Source organism: Chaetodon trifascialis, chromosome 17 (genome assembly GCF_039877785.1).
Source record: "Chaetodon trifascialis isolate fChaTrf1 chromosome 17, fChaTrf1.hap1, whole genome shotgun sequence".
NCBI classification, from domain to species: Eukaryota; Metazoa; Chordata; class Actinopteri; order Chaetodontiformes; family Chaetodontidae; genus Chaetodon; species Chaetodon trifascialis.
The window spans coordinates 14449922-14472253 of NC_092072.1; the positions used below are offsets into that span (position 1 = coordinate 14449922).

Sequence of the window (22332 nt, forward strand, 5' to 3'; positions counted from 1 at the left end):
GTCTTCCCCTCCTTTTTTCTCTCCACTCCCCTCTGCTGTCCCCACCCCAGATTCCCGTGCAATTTTCCCCAATCCCAAACACTTAATTGAGCAATTGGGATTCCTCACGTGTGGGCTGATTTGTAGTTTGAACACGTGGCTCATTCAAAAAAGCCGGAATAGCAGCGGATTTTTTTCTCTCCCCCTTCTTCTTCTTCTTATTCTAGGCTCTAGACTTAGAGGCGGGCGCCAGCCTTACCGTGTGTGACATTCTCTGTCTCTTTGCCAAGGGGGTTTGGAGGAAGACACAAAGTAGTTTCTCCTCCTTTTCACCCAGCCCGCCATCGTTTGGAGACACGAGATTAATAATTGAGCATTTATTTATTGCGCGATAGAGTCAGAGGGGCGAGGGGAGAGCAAAACGCGCTGCGAGGCTGCCAGTTTAAATCTATCTGTGGCTTGAAACGACCGGGAAGCACGCCACAGCCACTCCGTAGTAGTAAAGGCGATTTAGGCTACTCCAAACACTGCACATCCGTGAGAGCAAATAACTATCTCTCCCTCAGCGTAAAGATTGTCCCTTTTCGGCGCAGAACATGAATAAGCTATACATTGGCAACGTGAGCGCCGAGGCGAGCGAGGAGGACTTCGAAACTATCTTTGAGCAGTGGAAGATTCCGCACAGTGGTCCATTTCTTGTCAAAACTGGCTATGCGTTTGTGGATTGCCCGGACGAGAAGGCTGCAATGAGGGCCATCGATATTCTTTCAGGTGAGATATTCACTGTGTTCAATTTTTTTCAAGTGTTATTTGGAAAGACGCACGAGCTGCTGCAATTGTGCGAAGATCGCCGTTAGTTCAGCCCTGTAGGGTGGGGGTGTATACAAGCATTTCTTTCTCTCACACAACCTTTACTTGGCCTTTTGACACCGTGGGCTCAGACAAATCGCTGCCCCGGCTTTGAGTGGAATTGTGCTCGTGTAATTTCACTGAGCCCGGCTTGGTAAAATGGTCGAGTAAACACAAATCATGAGGATGAGAACAAGGCTTTCCTAACGCAGGTTACGTGCCGTTCAGGGCAGTGGGGCGCACAGGCAGCGGGGGCTGTGGACGCCGTGAAGTGAGCCTTATTGTGGGCTCTATCACAGCCCATTTTGGCACGATTGGGAGCAGAGAGGCCGTGGCGTGTTGCTGCTTTTAAACCAGTTTCAATTTTGAACTTACACTCATGTCCAGCTTTCAAACTGTAGGCCTTCTCCAGTGGCTACATTGTGAAGCCATTTCGCCCATGCTGACACACCAGGTGGTTTAATTGTGTTGGTCAAATGTAGGCCAACTAACAGAGCCACACGACCATTTGCCTTTTGTGTATCCTCCTAGTTTGTGTTTCTATTAAAGTTGGGCCTGCTCACGTAGGCCACGTAACAATTGAGCTGAACTCGTGCAATTTTACGAATTTGGGCTCGTGTCTGGCTCATTTGCGTCCTCGTGCTATTAGTGGCTCGCGCTCTTTGAGCAATATGTGCTGCTAATATCACACTTGTGCTGAAAATATCCAGGACGATGTATGTGTACAGACGGCTGCTTAGATTTTCAGTCCCCTGCGTAAAATGAGTAGTAAACAGCAACCATAATTCCACGTCCCAGAGCAGGGAAGGAGGCCTGTTTTTAGTAGGTCAAATGATTATTGATATGACTAGCTGAATTTTGTTATTTGTATTTTTTTAGGTAAAGTTGAACTTCATGGGAAAGTTCTCGAAGTGGAGCACTCGGTCCCTAAACGTCTAAGGTAGGTCGAGTTTTATTACACAGGGCTTGGTTCAACTCGTGGGAGCTTTACTTTCTTTCTTTCTTTTTTTTTTTTAAATTCATCTAGCTATTATCCAGAAGAAGCTTTTTTTTTAAAACCAAGTGACATTTGCCGGAAATATGCGTTTGTGTTGCTGCTGAGCAGTGCTAATTCAGTGGTGTGAGTATTTTCATTTAGCTTAAATGAGGTGTCTTTTTTTTCCTGAATGCTCTGGGGTCAAATGAAAGGGGCGTATGGTGGTGTACTCCCTCCTCTCGCCATGACTGTAGGGTGCTCCTTAAACCGTCGTGCATATTGGGTTTAACCAGCACATGGCTGCATTTTCTCCCTCGCCCATCCACTGGGCTTTTTTATTTTTCAGTGTGTGTGTACGTACAGCCCTTGATAGTATTGGAGCTCCAACCTCAGGGCGATTAGTGAAAGCCTGGCGTGTGCTGGTTGAAATGTGTGCAGAGAGCAGTGCAGGCTGGATTTGAGGCGTACAGGCCTTGTGGAGTCGTCCATTTGAGAAGGATCTGCCCGTCATTTCTGCCTGCCCTGCGCTTCCGCCCTCCTCTGCACACATTGTGCTGCTGTTGCATGAGATGGACTCCCAAACGCGAGTGGAATGGGAGGTTTGGGGCCCAAGTCACGGAAAACCTTAGTTTCAGAGTTAGACCCCCGTAGGCACACTGGGCTGTCGTGTTTCAGTGGACGGGTCCCATAAAGTGTACCATAAATATTTTCTGTGGGGTCTACGCTATCTGTGCTGAGGGCGTAAAATAGTGCTTTATGGCATTGTGTGTGTATTTTTTGCTGGTGATGCCATTCACTCGTAATTAATCCCTTTTCTTCAGTTTAATTAAAATGGCTCTTGTTTGGTAATTGGTGTAAGGATTTCTATGAGGATTTACACGTAATATGCATGGTTTGGTCTCCTAAAGTTTGAATGATCTGCTGTTTTACGCAAAGTAACAGGCCATGTTCAAAATCAGAAAAAGACGAGGTGAAACATGGAGGCTTGTAAACTATTATACGTGGCTTGCATTGATTTAGAAAGTGCCTCGACGTGAACGTGGGTCAAGCAGGGAATTTTCTGACATCTTGATGTGAAATGTATTTTCCACATGAAGGTCATACAAGCTTTGCCTGGCAGCTGGGAGGGCTGCTGCCCTGAATTGTAGCTTGGATAAATAAACCAGGTGAGCTACCCGGGAATTTGGCGTCAAAATCCCGAGACCTTCCTCCAAATTTTTCCTGATCACGAAAAACTGGTGACGTTGCTCTGTCTTTTTAGTGCAGCCTGCTGTGTTGGCCATGGCAGCAAACAGAGTCGAGTTTCAGCCACACTTCAAAAAAGTAAAAACGTGCCCTCCCTTTACAACATGGAACACAGCAGCAGTCAATGGGAACAGTATTCTGGGCATAGACACACAACACACTTGTACACTGGGGCCCCTCTTTGCATTCCAACCTGCAAATATCAACTGGGGGCTCGGCCAATCACCATGGCTTAACCTTTGAACCCGTCAGGAAGGGGAAGTGCTGTAGCAGACAGATGAAGGTGTGGTGGCTGCAGTTTGGGGTTCACGCACGCAGAACTGGGTGACATGCTATGTGGCGTTTCACATTGGCCAGAATGCATCATGTAATCCAGCAGTTTTGATATACGCTCTTCTGAATTTGTCATGGTTGTGGCCAAAAGCCCACAGAAATTCTCTCCAGTGCATTAGCAAGACATCTCCTGCGTTGAAGAGTGACTCCTGAAAATATACTGTCTGCATTAGCAACATAACACAGCAAAATGCAGCTAGCTGGAAACGTCCTGCCCTTACATGTATTGTATTCTGTTCATAGTGATTCAACCTTTAAGCCATCTTATGGACATTTACATTTCACTCTGCCTTGACTTCTGAAAACATTCTGTGCTGCCTTTCTTTTTTTCTTTTTTCTTTTTTTTTTTAAATCTGGCATTTAAAGATGACACCCACACGGTCTTGACAATGTCTCGTGCTCTTATTTTTTATTTTTTAATTTATTCTGAGGAGCCATGCAAATTGTACAATAGGAAATGGAACACTAATCAGAATCTTACAGGTGTATTTGCATTTCAGTTGAAACAGCCTTATTTACTACAGCTTTTAAAAATGCCAGTTGTATTTTCACTTTTGACCCAGCTTTTTACAAGTGTGCATTGAATGGCTTGTTGGTGCAGCTGGGCCACATAAAATGTATTTATGCTAACAGTTATCAAGCATTTAAAAAAAAAAAATCAAATATTTATTTTTATTCTTAATTATGGGGCAAACTGAGCTGCAGAAGTGTCATTATTGTGTACACTCTGACTTGACTTCCTGGTTCAGGTTGTGCTCCGGTTATGGATAAATTAAACAAAATAAATGTAGCTTGCCCTTTCCCACATGCACATACCCGCTTAGTCACATGTACAGAAAGAGAGAAAGTGGCATGGCTGAAGGAGGGGTGGCCCCAAGTGTGTGTGAGTGTGTGTGTGTGTGTGTGTGTGTATGTGTATGTGAGTGTGTGTGTGTCTCAGTGAGAGCGACAGGGAAACGGACATTAAACGTGGACAGCTTTGACTTATTTTGCAACATGTATAACACAGCATTTGTTCTCAGTGAGTGGTGTCAAGTTTCAGCCCCGTTGTCTTTTTTTTTTTTTTTTTTAAATATACAGGTTTAAAAAAAAATAAATAAACCAAGCATTCAAGGAACATGTTTAAATTGAGACAATGGTGTAAATCGTACCAGTGCTGTTTGTAGAAATGGCTCCTGGTTCCTATTACAAGAATTCTGGGTCATGGGGTCACTGTGGGGCCCCACCTGCAAAAACGGGGATTTGGGACGGAGACTTGGGGTGCCAGAGAATTATGAATGTGGCCCCTTGTTTTACCCAGACTGCAGGCAAAGGTTCCTTAATTCTCCCCCCTCCTAGGCTCGAATCTGAATCTCATTGTATTTTTTTTGCTTTCTCCTTTTTTGAGGAAAAAAAAAGATATATATATATATACACACAATCTAAACAGTATTTTCTGTGTGGTGTGGAGAGAGAGAAAAATGTGTATTAGTCTTTTGCAGAAGTTGAGTCCTTTCTAACTGTTGATATTCAACTCATTGGAATTCTCTGAGGGAATTCCAAACCAATCTATCCAAACGCAAGTGTTGAATGTAGCTTATTGGGTGCACAGTGTGCATATAAGGCCTGTGAGAGGGCAGCGGAAACCAGACTGCGTGGAGTTCAGTCATTCAGAACCTCTGCATACTGAATAGTCAATGGCTGTGGATGGGCGTTGAGCACAGATCTCGTGTGTCCCACACTGTCCCTGATGGTGCTGACGTAGACTGTCTCAGTCAGGCTGGGCGATAAAGAAAGGGAAGATGAATGCAGGTGTGGTGGAGGCTCATGATGCATGCATACGTGTCTACAGCCACTGGCGTGTTCACAGTGCAGGCCCGTAGGTCTCAGCTGAGCGGCCAAAGAAGGGGGCTAACATGTAGAATATTGGTCCATTTTAAAAGTAAATAAGGAGCCCGGCCTCCTCCTGGCCATCACATGACGAGCCAACCCCAGTCACTCCTGGCCCTCCCCTCCTTCCCTCCCACTTTTAACCCCGCTCTACATGTTCCTGTCAGTGGACTTGTCCGTGTCCATGGCAACAGGGCCCCACCCCCACAGGGCAGAGAGGGCCCTTGTTACCCTTGCTTGAAACAGGGCTAGTCGCCCCCCACCCCCCCTCAACACCACACCCCACTCACACACACCTCCCCCCCTCCCCAAATCAAAGGCTGGGACTAGGGAATGTATACCACCACCCACCCCCCCTTACCCCCACCGCACCCCATACCCTGGCTGACTTCTTCTGTGTGGAGCTATAGGTTAATCCGACTGGAAGTGCTTGGTGCATTTGCACATTTCGCTTGGCGTTCCCACCGCAATGCAGAGCATACAGAATGTGTGGGGAGAGGGGGCCGGATCAGCCAGGAATGGCACAGTGGGCCGGAAAGGGCTGGAATTCTTCTTGGAAGTTATTTGGGAATGTTCTTTACCATTTGCCCGTTTAGAATTAAGGAGTTTCCTAATGTCTCAACTTAAATATGTTGTTGAACTGCTTTTGGCTTGATCATGGTTGTAGTGGCTAAACTGTGGAATTTCAACTCCTGCGGCCCTTGTTGCACATGTGCAGTACGTTCCACTGCGGGGTTTGCTTGTGTGTAATTTATTTATTTTTTTTTTTAGTGACTTTTGTTGCATATGTTTTTTTCTTACATTTGAGTTCATGGTGTAAAGAGTGTGTTTGTAAATGCTGCATGTTGTAAGGTGTTATCTTCCATGCAGATTACAAAAAAGGCCATTAGCAGTGGAGCAAGTAGATGAGCTGCGTTTTAGACGTCATTTAACAGCTCAGTGAAGCTCGAGGAAAAGAACAAGAGACGTGTGTGTCGTGTGACTCTTTACCTTAAAGTTTTTACACAAAAGGGACAAAACTGAGTCTACAGACCAGCACTTAAATTAGCTGCACATGCTGCATATGTATCAGGTATGTACGGAGCGAGTGCGAGGCTGGTGTGGAAATGGGTCGGGGTCAGGGTTTGTGTTTCCAGATTGTGTGTGCGTTCATGCTTCAGCTCCCAAGCCATGTGTACATTTTGTTCCTTTAGGTTTGCACGTGTCAACAGGCAGAGGACTTTGGAGTGGCCTGCACTCCCCTCGCATTTTTATACAACGTCCACATGCACGCAGTCACTTGTGAAACTCTGTGACTCATTGATGCACTAGTTCCATTGTCTGCATGACCTCCACGCATTGCCAGTATACTCATGCTGCTGTACACAAACTGTAACCAAATCAGCAAACCTTCAAGCTAAAAGGATGAATTGGTGATGTCTGTCCTGGTTGTTTCTAGTGACGGAGCACAGCAGCACCATTGTAACTGCTACTCTCCACTTGCTTCTGCTTGTGTGCACACTCTCCACGAACAAGCACGCAAATTTTTTTTTTTTTTTTTGCTTCCCATTTAGTGTGACGCTGCTAGCGGAGATTCCCTTTGGTTTCTGTTTGGCACCTGCACCACCTCCTCCTGCCCCCTCCTTTTTTTTTGTTTTTGTTTTTTTTGATACAACAGCTGGATGCTCCTGGATAAGTGTCTATATTGGTTGGAAAGAGTGGATATGAGTCTTGCAGTGGTTGTATCCCATTGATGCAATGCTACAGGGCACATGCTTGACTCTTGTGTAGACAAGACATTCTTATATAGCATATCTTTGCCTTTTCAATCCCGTTTTTTTTTTTTTTTCCCCTCCTCCTACTCCTTTCTGCTGCTTCACTTCTCCTGTTTCTCTCCCCCATCTCGTTCTTCGCACTCTGTGTGACACAATTGGTGATTTGGCACAATGGGCGTGGTGCGCTTTTAGCTTAATTTTTATTTTGAGCACCCTCAACTCCATTTAGGCCACCCAGTGGAGATTCCAAATCACCCCTTTACCTGCTTTTTCTCAATCACTTCCTCCCACTTTTTACCCCGGGTGTCTGGGTGCACCTGCTGGGTAGGGAATGGAATTAAAGCAGAAGTCATATCTGCAGCTTCTTCACCCTGGTCTGTGTCACTAGATGGTGGAGGGACTAAAGAACTGCTTTTTTTTTTTCAGTTTTTAAATAAGACCCCCTTTCTGTCATTTGTATCATTGTGCCCTTGGTATTGTCGGCTACTAACTGTCTTTCTCCGTCTTTCTCCCCCTCTCCTCTCCCATCTCTCTTCCCATCTACCTTCATCAATTTCTTTTCTTTCCCTCCTCCTTTATCCATCCCCCACCCTCTTCCTCCCTTGTTCTCTCTCCAGGAGCTGTAAGCTGCAGATCAGGAACATCCCGCCTCACATGCAGTGGGAGGTGAGTGCTAACAGGCTGCTAACTGCTTCCAGGGCGGGGCACCATCGGGCAGCCCGACTGGGCTCTCATTTAGTGGCCTCTGGAGTCACCTTGCCTCCCTTTTGGGTTTCAATTGAGCAAGCACTTGATGATTCGTTTGAACAAGGCTGCAGCTCAGGCCAGTGTAACACACCGACCAGTGGGTGGAACTGTGATTGGTAGAGCAGAAATGATTGCAAATACCACTGGAAATTTGATAATGAAGATTGGATGGTTGAATTTGTACAATTTAGCTGCACAGCAGATTGGGGAAGCGAGGATAGATGGTCATGGCTTACGAAACAAAGACATTTGAGGACTTCAGAAAGATTCAGTGTGTCACAGAAGTGGGATCTCCAGGTTGATGAGGCAGCGTCACGCACATGAGGACACTTTCAGTAGTTACACGATCTTTTTTAGCATCACGTGGCTCTGTGTGTTGGCCACTTGCTAGGCATTTTTTTAAAACATTTTGAAAAAGCGTGCTGTTGATTGATTCTTGGGCTGCACAGCATCTGATGTGCTTCAATGGGAAACGTGACTTAATTGTTCTGTCATGGTGTCCTTCAACACTGATCACATGTGCCTTTTCACGCCACGTTTCCTTGCAAAAAAAAAAAAAACTCATGTGGAAATGAAATAAAAATAAACCGAGTGTATTGTCTCAGGGGTTGTGAAACATTCATGCAGCAGGCATGGGGTTTGACATGGCCCCCTGGCCAACTCCAGTGAGCAAATCTTACATCCTTATAAGGTTCATGGGATATTTTTTTTTTCAGTCAGTTTGGTTCTTCAGGACTTTGTGTTGTTGGTATTTGTGTTTTTCGGCCGCACACTCAGTCTGGAAATGTGGTGATTTGAGTTTATTATTAGTGTCTCCTTCACATGTAGAGGGCAGAGGGAATAAAACCGGCTTGTACAATTTAATGCAATCCAATACAGCAACCGTGCAAGAAATGCTGAATGTTTGAAGCTTATCAAGTTTAACTTCTTAAGTTTTGAGTCTCTAAGAGATTGAATTAATCTTTCATTTAACAACATAGTTTGAGGTGTCCAAGAGCGTAATATAGAGCGTTTTTATGGTCAGTTTGTAAGACAATAACACAATCTATAAACACCAGCACAAACGACACCTCAGATTAATTCATACTCCTCACACTGTTTACAGAATACAGTAAAAAAAACTCTTAAGAAATTAAAGATTGTACAGCTGAATGTGATAGAGGTCAGTTAACCTAAAACAGGTGGTTTATGTCACTCATGTGTCTGGTAGCACCTTCATGTACATGCAGGTTAGACAGAGGTCCCACATTAAAACAGCTGAAATTCAAATTCATGACTTGCTGTTAATCTGCTCAAATATGACTTTGAATAGCACACACACAACTATTCCGACACAGGTGACTGCATGAATTATTTGACTCGATATTGGGATGAAGCCTGGGAGTGAACCTTTGGTATTTTAGGTAAAAATACACCCACAAATTCTTCAGAAAGCCATGTTTGAATTGATCATGCAAAACTGGCCTCTGTTGCATAACTGGAGCTCAGATGAGTACACTGCATGTTTGTGGGGGTTTTTTTTAGAGATTTTAAACTGAGGTGAAGCTGAAAAAATGACGCTCTAGGTCTTTTTTTTTTTTTTTTTTTTTTTTTTTTTTAATCTCAAGTATAATCACTTGTTTTCCCTAAAGGGTTAAAGGGCAAAAACATGTCATGTAAAAATGGATGATATCAATAGAAATGGTCCGCTGTAACGTGGTCAGATTTCAAGGCCACAGCCTGATTAGTGAAGTGTTGAGCAACAGTCGTGTGTGTGTGTGAGTGTGTGTGTGTGTGTGTGTGTCCATGCATTGCATGTCTTTCTCTGCATGTGGTAAGCATTTAATTTAAAATCTTCTCAGTGTGGGCTTCACTTCCACCTTGAGCACATGCTGATCTGCTGGACACTCGTAAATTTTATGTTTAGTTTAATTTCAACATTTCAAAGTTGTCTGACAAATTTCAGTGAAGCTTTTATTCAGAAATCATTTGTGTCAAACTCGAGGTCTCCCTGTGAACTTCCATGTGTCCGTAACGCAGCTTTATGTGACCTTTTTGTTTAGCTTTTTTTCCCCTCTGCAGAGGTTTAGCTGTTAGCGTGTGCTTGGACTGTTCACTTAAATGTACTGACAGTTTAAGCCTAATCAGAATTGTTTTATTGATATTGCACAATTCCAGTATTATTCTAAATTGCAAGGCTTTAGATTTCAGCCTGATTCACTCACTGTGATCAAATGGCTACGGACAGACTCGGCGTTTTGTAATGGTGGGCTCGCTTTGCCTACGCATGTCCCTCAACTGCAGCTTCAGATCCACCCATGTTCCTAGTATGTAGCGAGCGAGCTGTTTGCTTTTGCAAAAGGTGACATGGAGGTTTCTCCCTCTGAGGGGGGATGGGTTGGAAGAATGGAGGAACTGAATTGAAAGGAATCTTTTGATGCAAAGGCCTTGTATGTATCTTATCAGGTAGATAAGACAATGGGTCATGGTGTGTGTGTGTGTATCCCTTCAGCGAGAGAATAGTGGCGAGAGTATTGGCATGTTCACAAGCTGTAGTGGGTGGGTGGGCCTGGACTGTTTCCCCTTCCCTTCCATGTGCACCGATTCACAGAATGTGTAGCATGAACTCACACCCCTCCCCCAGCCACTGCTTCCTGCTGGAATGTACCCCACCCTTTCCTGAATGGCCTGGATTCCCATTGGCTAGGCTCCGTAGATGGACAGGCAGCACATCCAGCCAGCAGTCAGCAACTCTTGGCTTCAGGGAACTCATATCAGAGCTGGAACAGCCAATGATGAGGAGTGGAGATGGCAGGGAGGCGGGAGGTTGCTTGGTTGGTGGGTTGGTGGAGTGGGGGGGCAGGGACGCACTCTTGTTGGCTAGAAAGTGGGGTTGAGCTCTTGGGGGTGTGGCCTTGCCTTCGACTGAGCATGGTCGGATGTCTTAGCTTAGCTTAGAACCCTCGCTCCCCCTCTCGCCCACATTTGATCACATCTATGAATTGAAATCCTGTGGTCTCCAGATTTGGGCAGGTGGCCAGCGTAGTGTGGCTTTCTTTTGCATTCATTTTCTATTAAAGCAACATTTTTTTAATGTATGATGCCAGCATGCAGGGATTTTCAAACTGGATTTAATCATTTTTCTAATATTTAAAAAAAAAACAACAAAACACAAGTCCAACAAGTGAAAGCACCCATAGCTTCATGGATGTGTTCTTCTGAAATAAAAAAAATAAATAAATAAAATAATTTTGTTAGATGGATAGCAGACGCTTGTAAATCTAAAATCATTATTATTATTATTTTAGAAAGAGTTGTTTTATATGGAATACATAGGGACTCTAGGAATAAAGACTTTAAAATGTTATAAAAACCCACTCAGCAACTGGAGCTCCATGCAAGGGCCATAAGGGGGAGAGTCATAATTTGAGCTAGACGGGCTTTTACAAGAAGGCAGCAAATTTATCCACATAACTCAACACTGAACTCTGGGGTTTGGAATTAATGGACTGTGTCCTTGCACTGAGTTGGGCTGGTTCTCGTAGATCGCTTCTGTTCACTAACAGGTTCTGGTCAAAGTCTCTGAGTAATCATGGCTTTTCTTTCTCTCAGGTATTGGATGGTATGCTTGCTCAGTATGGTGCAGTAGAGAGCTGTGAACAAGGTAAAAACACACTTGTTTAAGCTTTGACTTGCAGTTTGTTCAAAATATAATTCTGTCACCTTGACTGAAAACACACCTTTTATACTGCATTCAGAATTGTTTTTGTGTTGCAGCCGTACAATATTTCATTTGGTTTAATGTTTAAGTAAAATAATTTCCAAACTAATAGTTTTGTAATTATTGAATCATGTAAAAGTAGCCCACAGTGGTAAATTGTCACTGTCTGTGAACATGTGTGAATTGACTCTGCTGTGTGTTCTCCTACAGTAAACACTGACACAGAGACTGCGGTAGTCAACGTTCGATATGCAGCCAAGGACCAGGCCAGGCTGTGAGTGTACACACACACACACACACGCAGTGTATTCACATCATTAACCTCCAGCTCATCTGTCATGATGTGTGTGACGTGGATCTGCTCGAGTTTTTCACTTTATCCTGCCTTCTCTATGGGAAACTACATCACCTTCCTCTCTCTTGTGTTGTTACAGTGCACCTGATTTCCTCCTTCCACAAACCAGTCCAGTTTAATTTGACATGTAGTGATTAGGAGAGGAAGGGGTGTGTGTGTGTGTGCGCGCATGTGTATGTATGTATGTGTGCGTGTGCGTGCATGTGTGTTGGCGTGGGAGGGGGGTTAAATTAGCCATCTGGTGCCCCCTGGTGTACATGAATCGTACTGCAATGTTGCTGCCTGCACGAGTGGTTGTACAAGTCTCCAGGCATAGTTGACTGTTTCACTACAAAAATAAGTCCTTGAGGCTGACGGGGCTGACATGTATTAGGTGTGAATGCTGTCTTGAGGTTGGAGTGAATTTAGCTGTGATGGTTGGCCACTGTGCTTCAGGAAGTTGGGCGTCTAAGGAGGTCTTGCCTCCTTGTCGCTTGTGGACATTATTTGAGACAAGAACCTCATCAATTTAGACTGAATCCTCTTGATTCTGTTTTAATGTCCGCGCTCCTTGGATTCTCCCATTGATGAGGAGATGGGAAAGAAATCAGACGTGAAGCTTGTGTTGACTGCCTCAACAGGAATTTCTTGTGGCAGTCAGAGCGTTTCGCTCCAGTTCCAGTCTGTGCTCTTAAATCATACATTCTCAGTGGTGGTGGTGGTCAAGAGTTTGAGACAGACAACTCTGTGTGCTCCCCAGGGCGATGGAGAAGCTGAATGGATCAATGATGGAAAACTATGCCTTGAAAGTGTCCTATATCCCAGATGAGACGGCTGCACCTGAAGGTCCTTCAGCAGGGGGCAGGAGAGGCTTTAACACCCGTGGACCCCCTCGTTCCGGCTCGCCAGGGTTAGGCGCCCGGCCTAAAGTGCAGTCAGACATCCCACTGCGCCTGCTGGTTCCCACGCAGTTTGTAGGGGCAATTATTGGCAAGGAGGGCGCCACAATCCGCAACATCACCAAACAGACCCACTCAAAGTACGTACACAGAGGTCAGGAATTATGCTGAATGTTGCCAGTGAGTGTGCTGTCCTTTGCCTGTACTGTTGACTTCCAGTGTTTAAAAAAAAAAAAAAATCATCATCCTTTAGTCACACTAAGGTAACAGTAATCCATGGTAAGAATAAAAAGACAGAGAGATGTGATGATGGTAAAAATTCCAAAAGGTGTTAAAGCTGAATGCTGGTGGTGGGAAAACAAAATTTCAGGTTCAAAGTGGCATTTCTAAACAGACTTTGCCCCTGATTTAGAAAAGAGAAATGCATGGTAGTCCTTCTCTGACATAATTGACAAAAACGATAATGTACCTTACTTGCTCCTGTTACTGACCGACAAACCCTTCTGTGTCAGTAACCTCTGACCCTTTTTGGCACGAAATGAAGTGAATTTGCTTCCTGTGTCACTGACAAACTTAAGAAAATTAGACGAGCTCCCGTCCATGTCAGATATAGGATGGATCTTCTTAAAACCCATTTCATTCATCAACCATACAACCTTGGAAGAAATTGTGCAGCATTTGAAATCCTCCTCTTGCTGCCTTGCCTTTTTAAATTTTAACTGCATGTGAGCAGATATTCTGCAAATATTCAACACTTCTGTACTCTCAGGCTATTTCCCAACTGCAGTTATTAAGTCACCTTTAAAAAGATCAACCTAAATAACTCACTAAAGAACAATTATAGGCCCATATCAAACCTCATTATGTGAAATCACTGAAAAATCTCCCTGCTGTGTTCGAAATGATCATCCGCATCATATTACTAGAGATGCAGGGACTTTCCGGCACAGGATATTTGGTTTGAATCCTACCTGAAAAGGGACTATTTTGTGTGGATTGGTAGTAACGTGTCTTAGCTTGGAGTTCCCCAAGGCTCCCTTCTCTGGCCTCTTGTGTTCAACACCTACGTGCCCCCACTAGTGCAGATTATGGAAAACAACAAAATATTTTACCATAATATTGCAGATGACACTGGCAAGGCATTGAGTAAGTGCATTCAACAAATCAGTGATTTGCTATGCATTCAACAATTAAGTCAGTGCTGAGCTTCAGTCATTAACATTAAGTCCACAGATCAAGCCAGAAATTGTGGTGTGGTCATGGACTAGAGTTTTATATCCACATTAACACAGTTACAACATCAGCCGACTATCACCTTTAAGAATACATCAAGAATTAAAGGACTTGGGTCTCAGCCGGATTTAGAAAAACCTGTTGGCGTGTTTATCTTCAGCAGGCTTGGCTACTGTCCTCACAGGTCTCTCTAAAAAGTGAATCGGACAGCTGCAGCTGATTCAGTGTGCTGCTGCTCACCGAGACCAGCAAAGTGACAAAGGGGAAGCCAGTGTGAAGAGCTGAGAACTGGCCCGATGTGATCTAAAGAACTAAAGAACTGACTTAATAAATCGGCTGTTGGTTTCTAAACCATTGAGTGGTTTCAGGCTGAAATATGTCTGAGCTGCTGGTACATTATGAACCATGCAGATCTCTCAGGGGCAGTTCTGATCCCTGTCCCCAGACTCAAACAAAACCTGGAAAAGCAGCGTTAAGTTTCTGTGCACCTCATATCTGGAAAAAAACCTGACAAATGTTTTACACCCTGATTTAAAAGAAGACTTTTATTCACTTAAAATGTTGTGTTCACATCTACAGTTAAATGTCTTATTCTACTTTAGCTTGTTTCAATTGTCTGTCTTACTTTGTCTTAATCCTTTGAAATACCATTTCTGTGTATTTGGCCTTGTATTTCTTCTGTCTTCTATATCTTGAATGAAGGCTTTTATCTCATGAAAGCACTCTGAACTGCCTCATTGTCGAAAGCTGCCATACAAATATGTTTGCCTCACCCTCCCTGTTGCTCTAGGATTGACATTCATCGGAAAGAAAACGCAGGCGCAGCAGAGAAGCCCATCACAATTCACTCCACACCTGACGGCTGTTCGAATGCTTGTGCAACCATCATGGAGATCATGCAGAAGGAAGCCATTGACACAAAATTGTGAGTAAAGACAGCAACAGAATATAATGTAAGACAAGACACGCTGATTTTGTTCAACTCACGCAGATGTCCAGTGATTTAACGTCTGATCTGAGCGTTAAGTCACGGCTGACGAGCATCTATCTGCGCATATCTGTCTTATGCAGTACTGAAGAGATCCCACTGAAGATACTTGCACACAACAACTTTGTAGGAAGATTAATTGGTAAGGAAGGACGCAACTTGAAGAAAATCGAGATGGATACGGGGACCAAGATCACAATTTCACCGTAAGAGCCCATTCAAAAAAAAGTGCCACTTGGGCTGCCTACATTAATGGTGTAGCATTTGCCAAGGTGTCAGCATTACTACACTGCTCTGTCCAGTCTCCAGGACTTGACCCTGTACAACCCAGAGCGGACCATCACGGTGAAGGGCTCCCTCGAGGCGTGCGCGAGAGCCGAGGAGGAGGTGATGAAGAAGATCAGGGAGTCGTATGAGAGTGACATGGCTGCTATGAACGTAAGCATTTCTAGGGGAACAGGGAAAATGCCTTCAAATGGGAAGTGTGAGTGAACTCTTTTCTAATGCACAAGGTCCATTGATTAAATGCTTCAAAGTGACGTAAACGGCCTGCTACAGTAGACGATTACTGGGTCTAAATTAACGTATAAAATAAGAATACAGATAATGGACACTGTTTTTTTAGGAAGTGAATCAGATAATGGTGTTGACTTGCACAACAGTGATCTGGAAACGCAGCTTCCATATCAGCACTTTCATATCCTGAATCAGTCATATAAATAAATTCACACACTCTGAAAAACCTTCAGAGAGGGTTTTCCAGCAGGGTTATAAAGTGTCAACCAGAGTTGCCTTAATGCTTTATGTCAGATATCTTAAAAAAAAAGGGGATGTTAATCAAAATGCTCTTTTTCTCTTCAGCTCCAGTCCAACCTGATTCCAGGCTTGAATCTGAACGCTTTGGGTTTGTTCCCCAGTGGTGCACCAGGAATGGGTCCCTCCATGTCCAGTGTCCCTCCTCCTGGAGCCCACGGTGGATGCTCATCATTTGGAGTAAGTGACCGTCTCCTCGTCACATGAAGGGCAGTGGTTTGCTCCATAACCCTACCATTACAAAACCAGGACTGGCTGTGTTTTCATGTTAAAATCGATATTCTGCAGCTCTTGGGTCAGGCTGGTGAGAATTCATGAAAACAAAGGCAGACATTTGGTCTGTAGCAACTCAGTTTCATGTTTCTTTTTTCCTTTAGTGCAGTCCTTATGGGGGTGAAGGGCCATTTTGGGCTTCTATGCTGTCGGCGAGCAGCCAGCCCCTTACTGTAAGTCGCCCGTCCCAAAGTGCTTTGCACGGCTTGTGGCTGCTCGCTGCAGGATTAGGGGGGACAGGGTTTGCTACATCGAAGTTCTTCCCCAGTTTGCCCCCTTGATCTTTAACCTTTCAGTCAGGCTCTAACCTGTGTGCAGCAGTTAACCTGGTGCATGGAGAGAAACGGTAGCTTTGCTCCATGTCATAGTTATTGCAGTGTCACCAGATGTTTTACGGTGTCATCTCTGCTGTATTTGCAGTTTTTAAGGAAGATTTTTTTTTTTCGACCGGGTAAAGCATCGTCTGCACAGAAAAGCCCTTGTGCAGGTTTGGAGGCTGCCAGAGCAAGTTGTTGGTGTGCGCTCATCTGACACACTGCCTGGAATATTGGGCTCGATCCAAAATCAACAGGGCTACTTGTTGTTCCTCTTTGATGATGCAACCACCTGCCGAAGTCAATGGCACACTGTAAAACATGTGTTCACAACAAGGCATCAGGAGCAGCAGCAGCAGTCTCTGAGGACACACTCCTCTATTGTGGAGTGTGTTGGCAAAAACATGAACTTCATACCGAGATACCATTTTTCCACCTGATGTCCACCTGTTTTTTTTCTCAGATGGCATTATCTGGCTGATGCATGTGGCAAACTCAGGTTGTGGCCTTTGACAACAGAATTAAACAGAGGACGATATCTGTTCTGACCAGCTGTTGTTTTCAAGTGGAGGGCATGAGCTCCAGTGTAGCTTCAAGAGCCGAACAGCTTTTGCTAGACCCACCGTCTGCATTTCCATAAACATCGGGGGCTGGACCTGAGCGGGCGGTCGGCAGTTACTGTCTGTGTGATCTGCCGGTCACAGTAGCACTAACGCGTCTGTACCCAGCAGGGACACCCAGAGTCAGAGACGGTTCACCTGTTCATCCCAGCGCTTGCGGTGGGAGCCATCATTGGAAAACAGGGTCAACACATCAAACAGCTGTCACACTTTGCCGGAGCCTCAATCAAGGTGAGTGACAGACAGGAGGTGAAGTTCTGAATCTCAATGATGACGTGTCGATGCCAGCTGTCCACTTGTGGAGTGACTGATAGGAATTGGAAGCATAAGTGAAGGTTGCCATTTTTTTTAAATGCTTGCTGTCTGCCCTCCTTCAGATTGCCCCTGCAGAAGGAATGGATGCCAAGCAGAGGATGGTCATCATCGTTGGACCACCAGAGGCTCAGTTTAAGGTGTTGTACCTCGTCACAGTCATATAAACACTTAAAATACAGAAATAAAAGAACGGAGCCATGTAGTTAAATTTGATGGTAGCAGCTGTTTGGCAGGTCTTGCATTTATTTTGCAGTCAGTCACTTCTTGTTTAATTTACGGGTTTTATTAGTATGTAAGTGGCTCTTTACGGCCAGCAGAGAAATGTGTTTTTTCTGCTGTGCATTTGCTCGTTTTCTGGAAAAATGTCCCACTTTCTAAATGCAACATGAATAATCTGTACTCAGGCTCAGTGTCGCATCTTTGGGAAGCTGAAGGAAGAGAATTTCTTCGGACCCAAAGAAGAGGTGAAGCTGGAGGCTCATATCAAGGTTCCTTCCTTTGCTGCTGGACGAGTCATCGGGAAGGGTGGAAAAACGGTAAGCGAGCATGAATCCGTTTATCACTGCGCGAGCTGAACAAACCCAAGCCAGAGTATTGCAAACGTGAAGTTTGTCCTAACAAATGAAAAAAACTTTTAATCTTAGAGTTTTGTTTGGTCTCTGTATTGTGGCTACAGGTAAACGAGCTGCAGAATCTGACCTGTGCAGAAGTGGTGGTGCCCAGGGACCAGACGCCTGATGAGAATGACCAGGTTATAGTCAAGATCAGCGGACACTTCTTTGCATGCCAGGTGGGTTTCTACAAAGACGACAAACATGTTTAGTACCTCAGGAACGCAAAGGTCTGATTTCTTCGGAAGCATGTGACTCCAGGAGTTGTCTTCATCTCTGTGGAGTCTTGCAGGCAGGTACTGCTGCCTTGTTTTGCGGGTAGAAATGGCTAATGAGTATGGCTTCATTCCTTTGTGCTGTGATCTCATCTTCCCATTTTCTCACATCCTCTAGCTGGCCCAGAGGAAGATTCAGGAAATCCTGGCCCAGGTGAGGAGGCAGCAGCAGCCTAAGCCCCCCTCTGGAGCCCAACCTCCGCTGCCCCGCAGGAAGTGAAGATCCAGTGGACCTGGAGGAATGGTGACCGAATCTGCCCGAAGACTCGACAGATGGACAGATGCAGCGGAGTCCAGGGGGAGAAGAAGAAAAAGAAGACAAGGGGTCGTAATGCTCATCTCAGGGGTCAAAGGTTATCAGAACCCAACCAAACATCCACCCCTCCTTGTCTTACTTGAACTTTTAAGTGTGGCTTAACCTCCACCCACCTCACCTCTCTGCGTCTCTGTGAGAATGTACTTCTGAGGGCTCGCTACAATGTCACCTGCCCTCACATGTACGCACCCCTCGACCGCTCTCCTCCTCCCCAGCACGGGTGTGTTGACTTTTTTTTTTTTTTTTAAACACTATAAACACAAAGAAGAAATAAGTATCCCCCTCCTATCACCTCTTTGGTGTGGTACTTCAAACCTGACAAGATGTTTTGGTTGATTTCAGATTCAGTTTTTTTCCCCTCTTTTTTGCCCCCTTTTTTAAGTGTTTAATTGGTTGATGAAGCTTTCTCATGAATTTTCTGTGGAAAGGAAAAGGCATTGCTATCAAGGTCCTGGTCGGACCAACAGAGAGGTTTATTTTGGGGGAGGGTTGGCTCAGATTGGGTGGGCCATGTTTAGGGGAAAGATTGTTGTTTCAGGACAGGACCCCTGAAAGGGTGGATTATATTGGGCGTCCTGCCCTTGTAATGATAGTGGCATTTTATAAATTTGGATGCATTTTATAGATAGACCTATATACATAGATGAATATATATTTAGAGGTGAGGGCAGCGCCATGACTGACACTTAGGGAAAACGGTGCCGAACTGCTGCTGCCCAGGAAAACCAATTTAATATGCATTTTACTTAACTACCTCAGGATCTAGTACCTCAGAAGAGAAAAGAAAATGATTATATATATATGAAAAAATGTTCCTTTCTTTTTTTTATTTTGCTTTTGTGGTATTTTGTATACTTTATAAAGCTGATAGTCTTTGAACATTTTTATTTTTTTAAGAAAATTTAAAATTTGGTCAGCTGCCAACTGACCTTGCCTTCAACTCTGGTGCTTTAGGTGGCATTGTTCATGTGTATGTGTGACTTAAGATGACCCTGTACATAAAGTCTATTTGTACATAGCAGCCCCAGAGCAAGAGTTGGCGCCCCCTCAGCTGGCGGCTGACAGGAGTATCGAGAGAATATCGCCTCAGTTTTTCCCCCTGAGGGTCCACCATCTTCTGAAAAACAAAACAAAAAAATCGAAAAAAAGAAGAAAAAAAAAAAAAACAAGACAACTAAAACATGCAAATAATGCCAACCGTACATAATTGCAGCAATGCCATTTAGTTTTGGGATTGACATCGTTTATTGGTAATGGTACTTTAATTTGTCAGAAAAGAAATTTCCTCTTTGCCTTCGTAGGAGGGCTGTGGTCACGGCAGTGCAGTGTGGACTGTAACGTCCTCCCTCTAGCTGCCCTAGAGTCAGCAAAGCATCTGTTTTTTGTCTGTTCTGTTCCCTGACCATCTGCCACCTTCTTTAACGATGGTGTCTCAGCAAGGTCCAAGCCCGACTAGGTTTATTTTTCATAGAGCAAGCTTTGTCAGTCCGGAATGGCCCTTGTAGCTAGGCCATCAAGTCAATATTAACGTCGTTCACTGCATGGTGAGGGTAGGGGGAGTCACACTGATAGACGCATAGGTTTTTGTTTTTTTGTTTTTTTTTAAAAATCTTTTTTTGCGCTATAGGAAAATGATTTAAACAGAAGACATTCTCTGTAAACCCGCAAATGTAACTTGATGTTTCAATTTGTTGTTCACACAGGGAAAACAAGCCCGAATAGGCACACGACATACTGACTGAACCTTGACTGAGGGTGAGAAAAGAGGAAAGCAATCCAAAACTTAGATTTATTTCATTTGTCTCTTCATGCCGAATGTAAATATGTTGATTGTGGTATAAAAAAAAAAGTTAAAAAAAAAGTGCTCAAGTGTATCCATGCTTCCACAGTAGAACGCCGTCTACCTCAGCTGAGGGGGTGGGGGGTTGTTGTGGCACTAGGCACCCCGCCCTGCCCCCACTGAGCGCCAGCGCGCACCGATACCTCAGTCCCCCAGAACACTTCTTTCTACATGGGCGTGCCACCCTGACACCGCGCTTTAACTGAGGGGCACAAGTGATACTTAAAATTATCCCTGACACCTCCTGATTCCCTGCCAAACCACCCTCCCCACCCCTTCCCCCTCCTCCGCAGTTTGTTTTGATCTACCTCTTTAGACACATATTTGAAGTAGAGGCATTCTTCTATTTGTTAGAATTTAGCCCCCCCCTCCACCCCCGCTTCCTTTATGCCTCCCCATGCTTCCCCAACTTGAACTAAAAATCATGTACTATTTAGAATTGAGAGAATAATTGAAACTGATCAAAAATATTTTCTTTTGCCAGTGTTTTATATATACTCTTTTTGGCTTAATTGAAATCCTCAAATGATGGTTCTTTCTTTCTGCTTTCTAATTTTGGTGGTGTGGCTTACATGTATTTGAACTTTTGCTTGGGTTTTTTGTGAAAAAAGGTCAAATCACGTGTTTGATTTTTGCATTCAATAGTTAAATGAGAATACATTTTTTTCTTTTCTTTTTTTTTAAAAAGGGCCTGCCTTTTTTGTTTCTGATTTGTAAGACTTCAAAATAGATACAAGTCCTGTCTTTTTTTTTTCCCCCCTTTGTCTTTCACAGATGCTACACACACTTGCTGATTTGGTAGCTATTTTCTTCTGTTAGCATTTCTTGGCTGTGTAATGTGGAACATCCTCTTGGTATGAGACAGATATGAGGGACTGGGTCTCTGAGTTTTTTTGGAAAAAGTGATCTAACTTCAGCATGATATTCCCTCCTCCCCCTCTCTGCAACCATGCTTGTGCCCCTTCACCTCCCCTTCACACACAGCTCCACTTGTCAAATGCCTCTAAATAAAAAAAAAATAATGAAATTGTGTTTTTCTTTTTTTCTTCTTGCTAGAAATCTGCTGGATTAAATGTAGTATGGAGGTAGATAGTTTTATGGCACAAACCATGAAAACGGTGCTGTTCTTGGTTGATGGTAAAACCAGATTTCACACACACAGTCTGTTACTCAATTTAGTAAAAAGTCTGGATTGGTTGAAGTTGAATTGGTTAAAGTCATGGTGTGAAATCTCTCTGCCCCAGTTACTAAAGAAATGGAAAAATCACGTGCATCATGTTTTATATTAGTTCCACCACAATGAATACAAGTAGCAACCTCCCTTTAACTGGGATGGGAAGATACTGATTTTAAAAACTTGCTAAAATTACCTTGAATTCATATTATGGATTGGAAATATGTTGTATAGTCAATAGCTATGTCCAAGAACCCATTCTACTCTTTATAGCATACTTTTGCAGTTAGAATCAACTTGCGTTAAACAAGTGTAATTCATAATGCAGTGCAAAGGAATCGGACACAAAGAGGCAGCAAAATGTTTCTCCAAATTTTATTTTCAGTTTTCTGAACTGATCCTGGAGCTGTTTGACCACCATCCAGAATAAGTTTCTTTCCTCTTTGTGCATTGCATAAATCAGCTTTTTTTTTTTTTTTTTTTTTTTCCCTGTAAATCCTGCTAAGAATTGAGGGTGTCCAATACTTTAATCTTGCCGTAAGGCTGCAGGGAAGTTATTTTGCTGTGGTGGAGGTGTTGCTGTTGAAGGCTTTCAACTGTTCAACCTTGATTTAAGATTAGGATGAAAAAGGTAAAAGTTGAATTTTTTTCACTTTCACTGAATCACTGGTCATTTGTTCTGAAGGCTTGTCGAGGACTTATAAAGACGTAGAGACAATATTTGAGTGTCGCCAAAAGATGAGCGGTTAGTTCACAATCCTTTATTAGAGTCCTTGTGTCAAGGTCCCAGTGAATTCTTTGAATTAGTTTTTGGGTATTACAAATTACATTTACGCTTTTAAATTACTCAACTGAGAAAGAGCATGCACACGTTA

At 43.8% G+C, this 22332-nt stretch overlaps 1 protein-coding gene across 2 annotated transcripts; it reads left to right on the forward strand.

The window, feature by feature from the left end:
• Window positions 1-263: 263 nt before the first annotated feature.
• Window positions 264-19563, forward strand: igf2bp3 (insulin-like growth factor 2 mRNA binding protein 3). 2 transcript variants are annotated; one of them, XM_070984651.1, is made up of 15 exons: window positions 264-750; window positions 1708-1768; window positions 7623-7671; window positions 11344-11395; window positions 11663-11726; window positions 12547-12825; window positions 14709-14843; window positions 14990-15112; window positions 15209-15344; window positions 15768-15899; window positions 17038-17157; window positions 17304-17378; window positions 17646-17777; window positions 17918-18031; window positions 18246-19563. In XM_070984651.1, exons 1-15 carry the CDS (start codon window positions 576-578, stop codon window positions 18345-18347), a joined length of 1749 nt encoding a protein of 582 aa, XP_070840752.1. In that variant the 5' UTR covers window positions 264-575; the 3' UTR covers window positions 18348-19563. The 2 variants fall into 2 exon arrangements, with proteins under 2 accessions (XP_070840752.1, XP_070840751.1); XM_070984650.1 differs by having other exon boundaries at window positions 478-750; window positions 17035-17157; window positions 18246-18446.
• Window positions 19564-22332: the final 2769 nt, after the last annotated feature.

What these genes read in the sequence shown, in the direction of transcription:
- igf2bp3 (XM_070984650.1), top strand. Translation starts at nt 576, where the DNA reads ATGAATAAGCTATACATTGGCAACGTGAGCGCCGAGGCGAGCGAGGAG. An exon ending in GGCCATCGATATTCTTTCAG is followed by an intron (nt 751 to 1,707) that starts GTGAGATATTCA and finishes GTATTTTTTTAG; the next exon opens with GTAAAGTTGAACTTCATGGG. An exon ending in TTGCCGGAGCCTCAATCAAG is followed by an intron (nt 17,158 to 17,303) that starts GTGAGTGACAGA and finishes GCCCTCCTTCAG; the next exon opens with ATTGCCCCTGCAGAAGGAAT.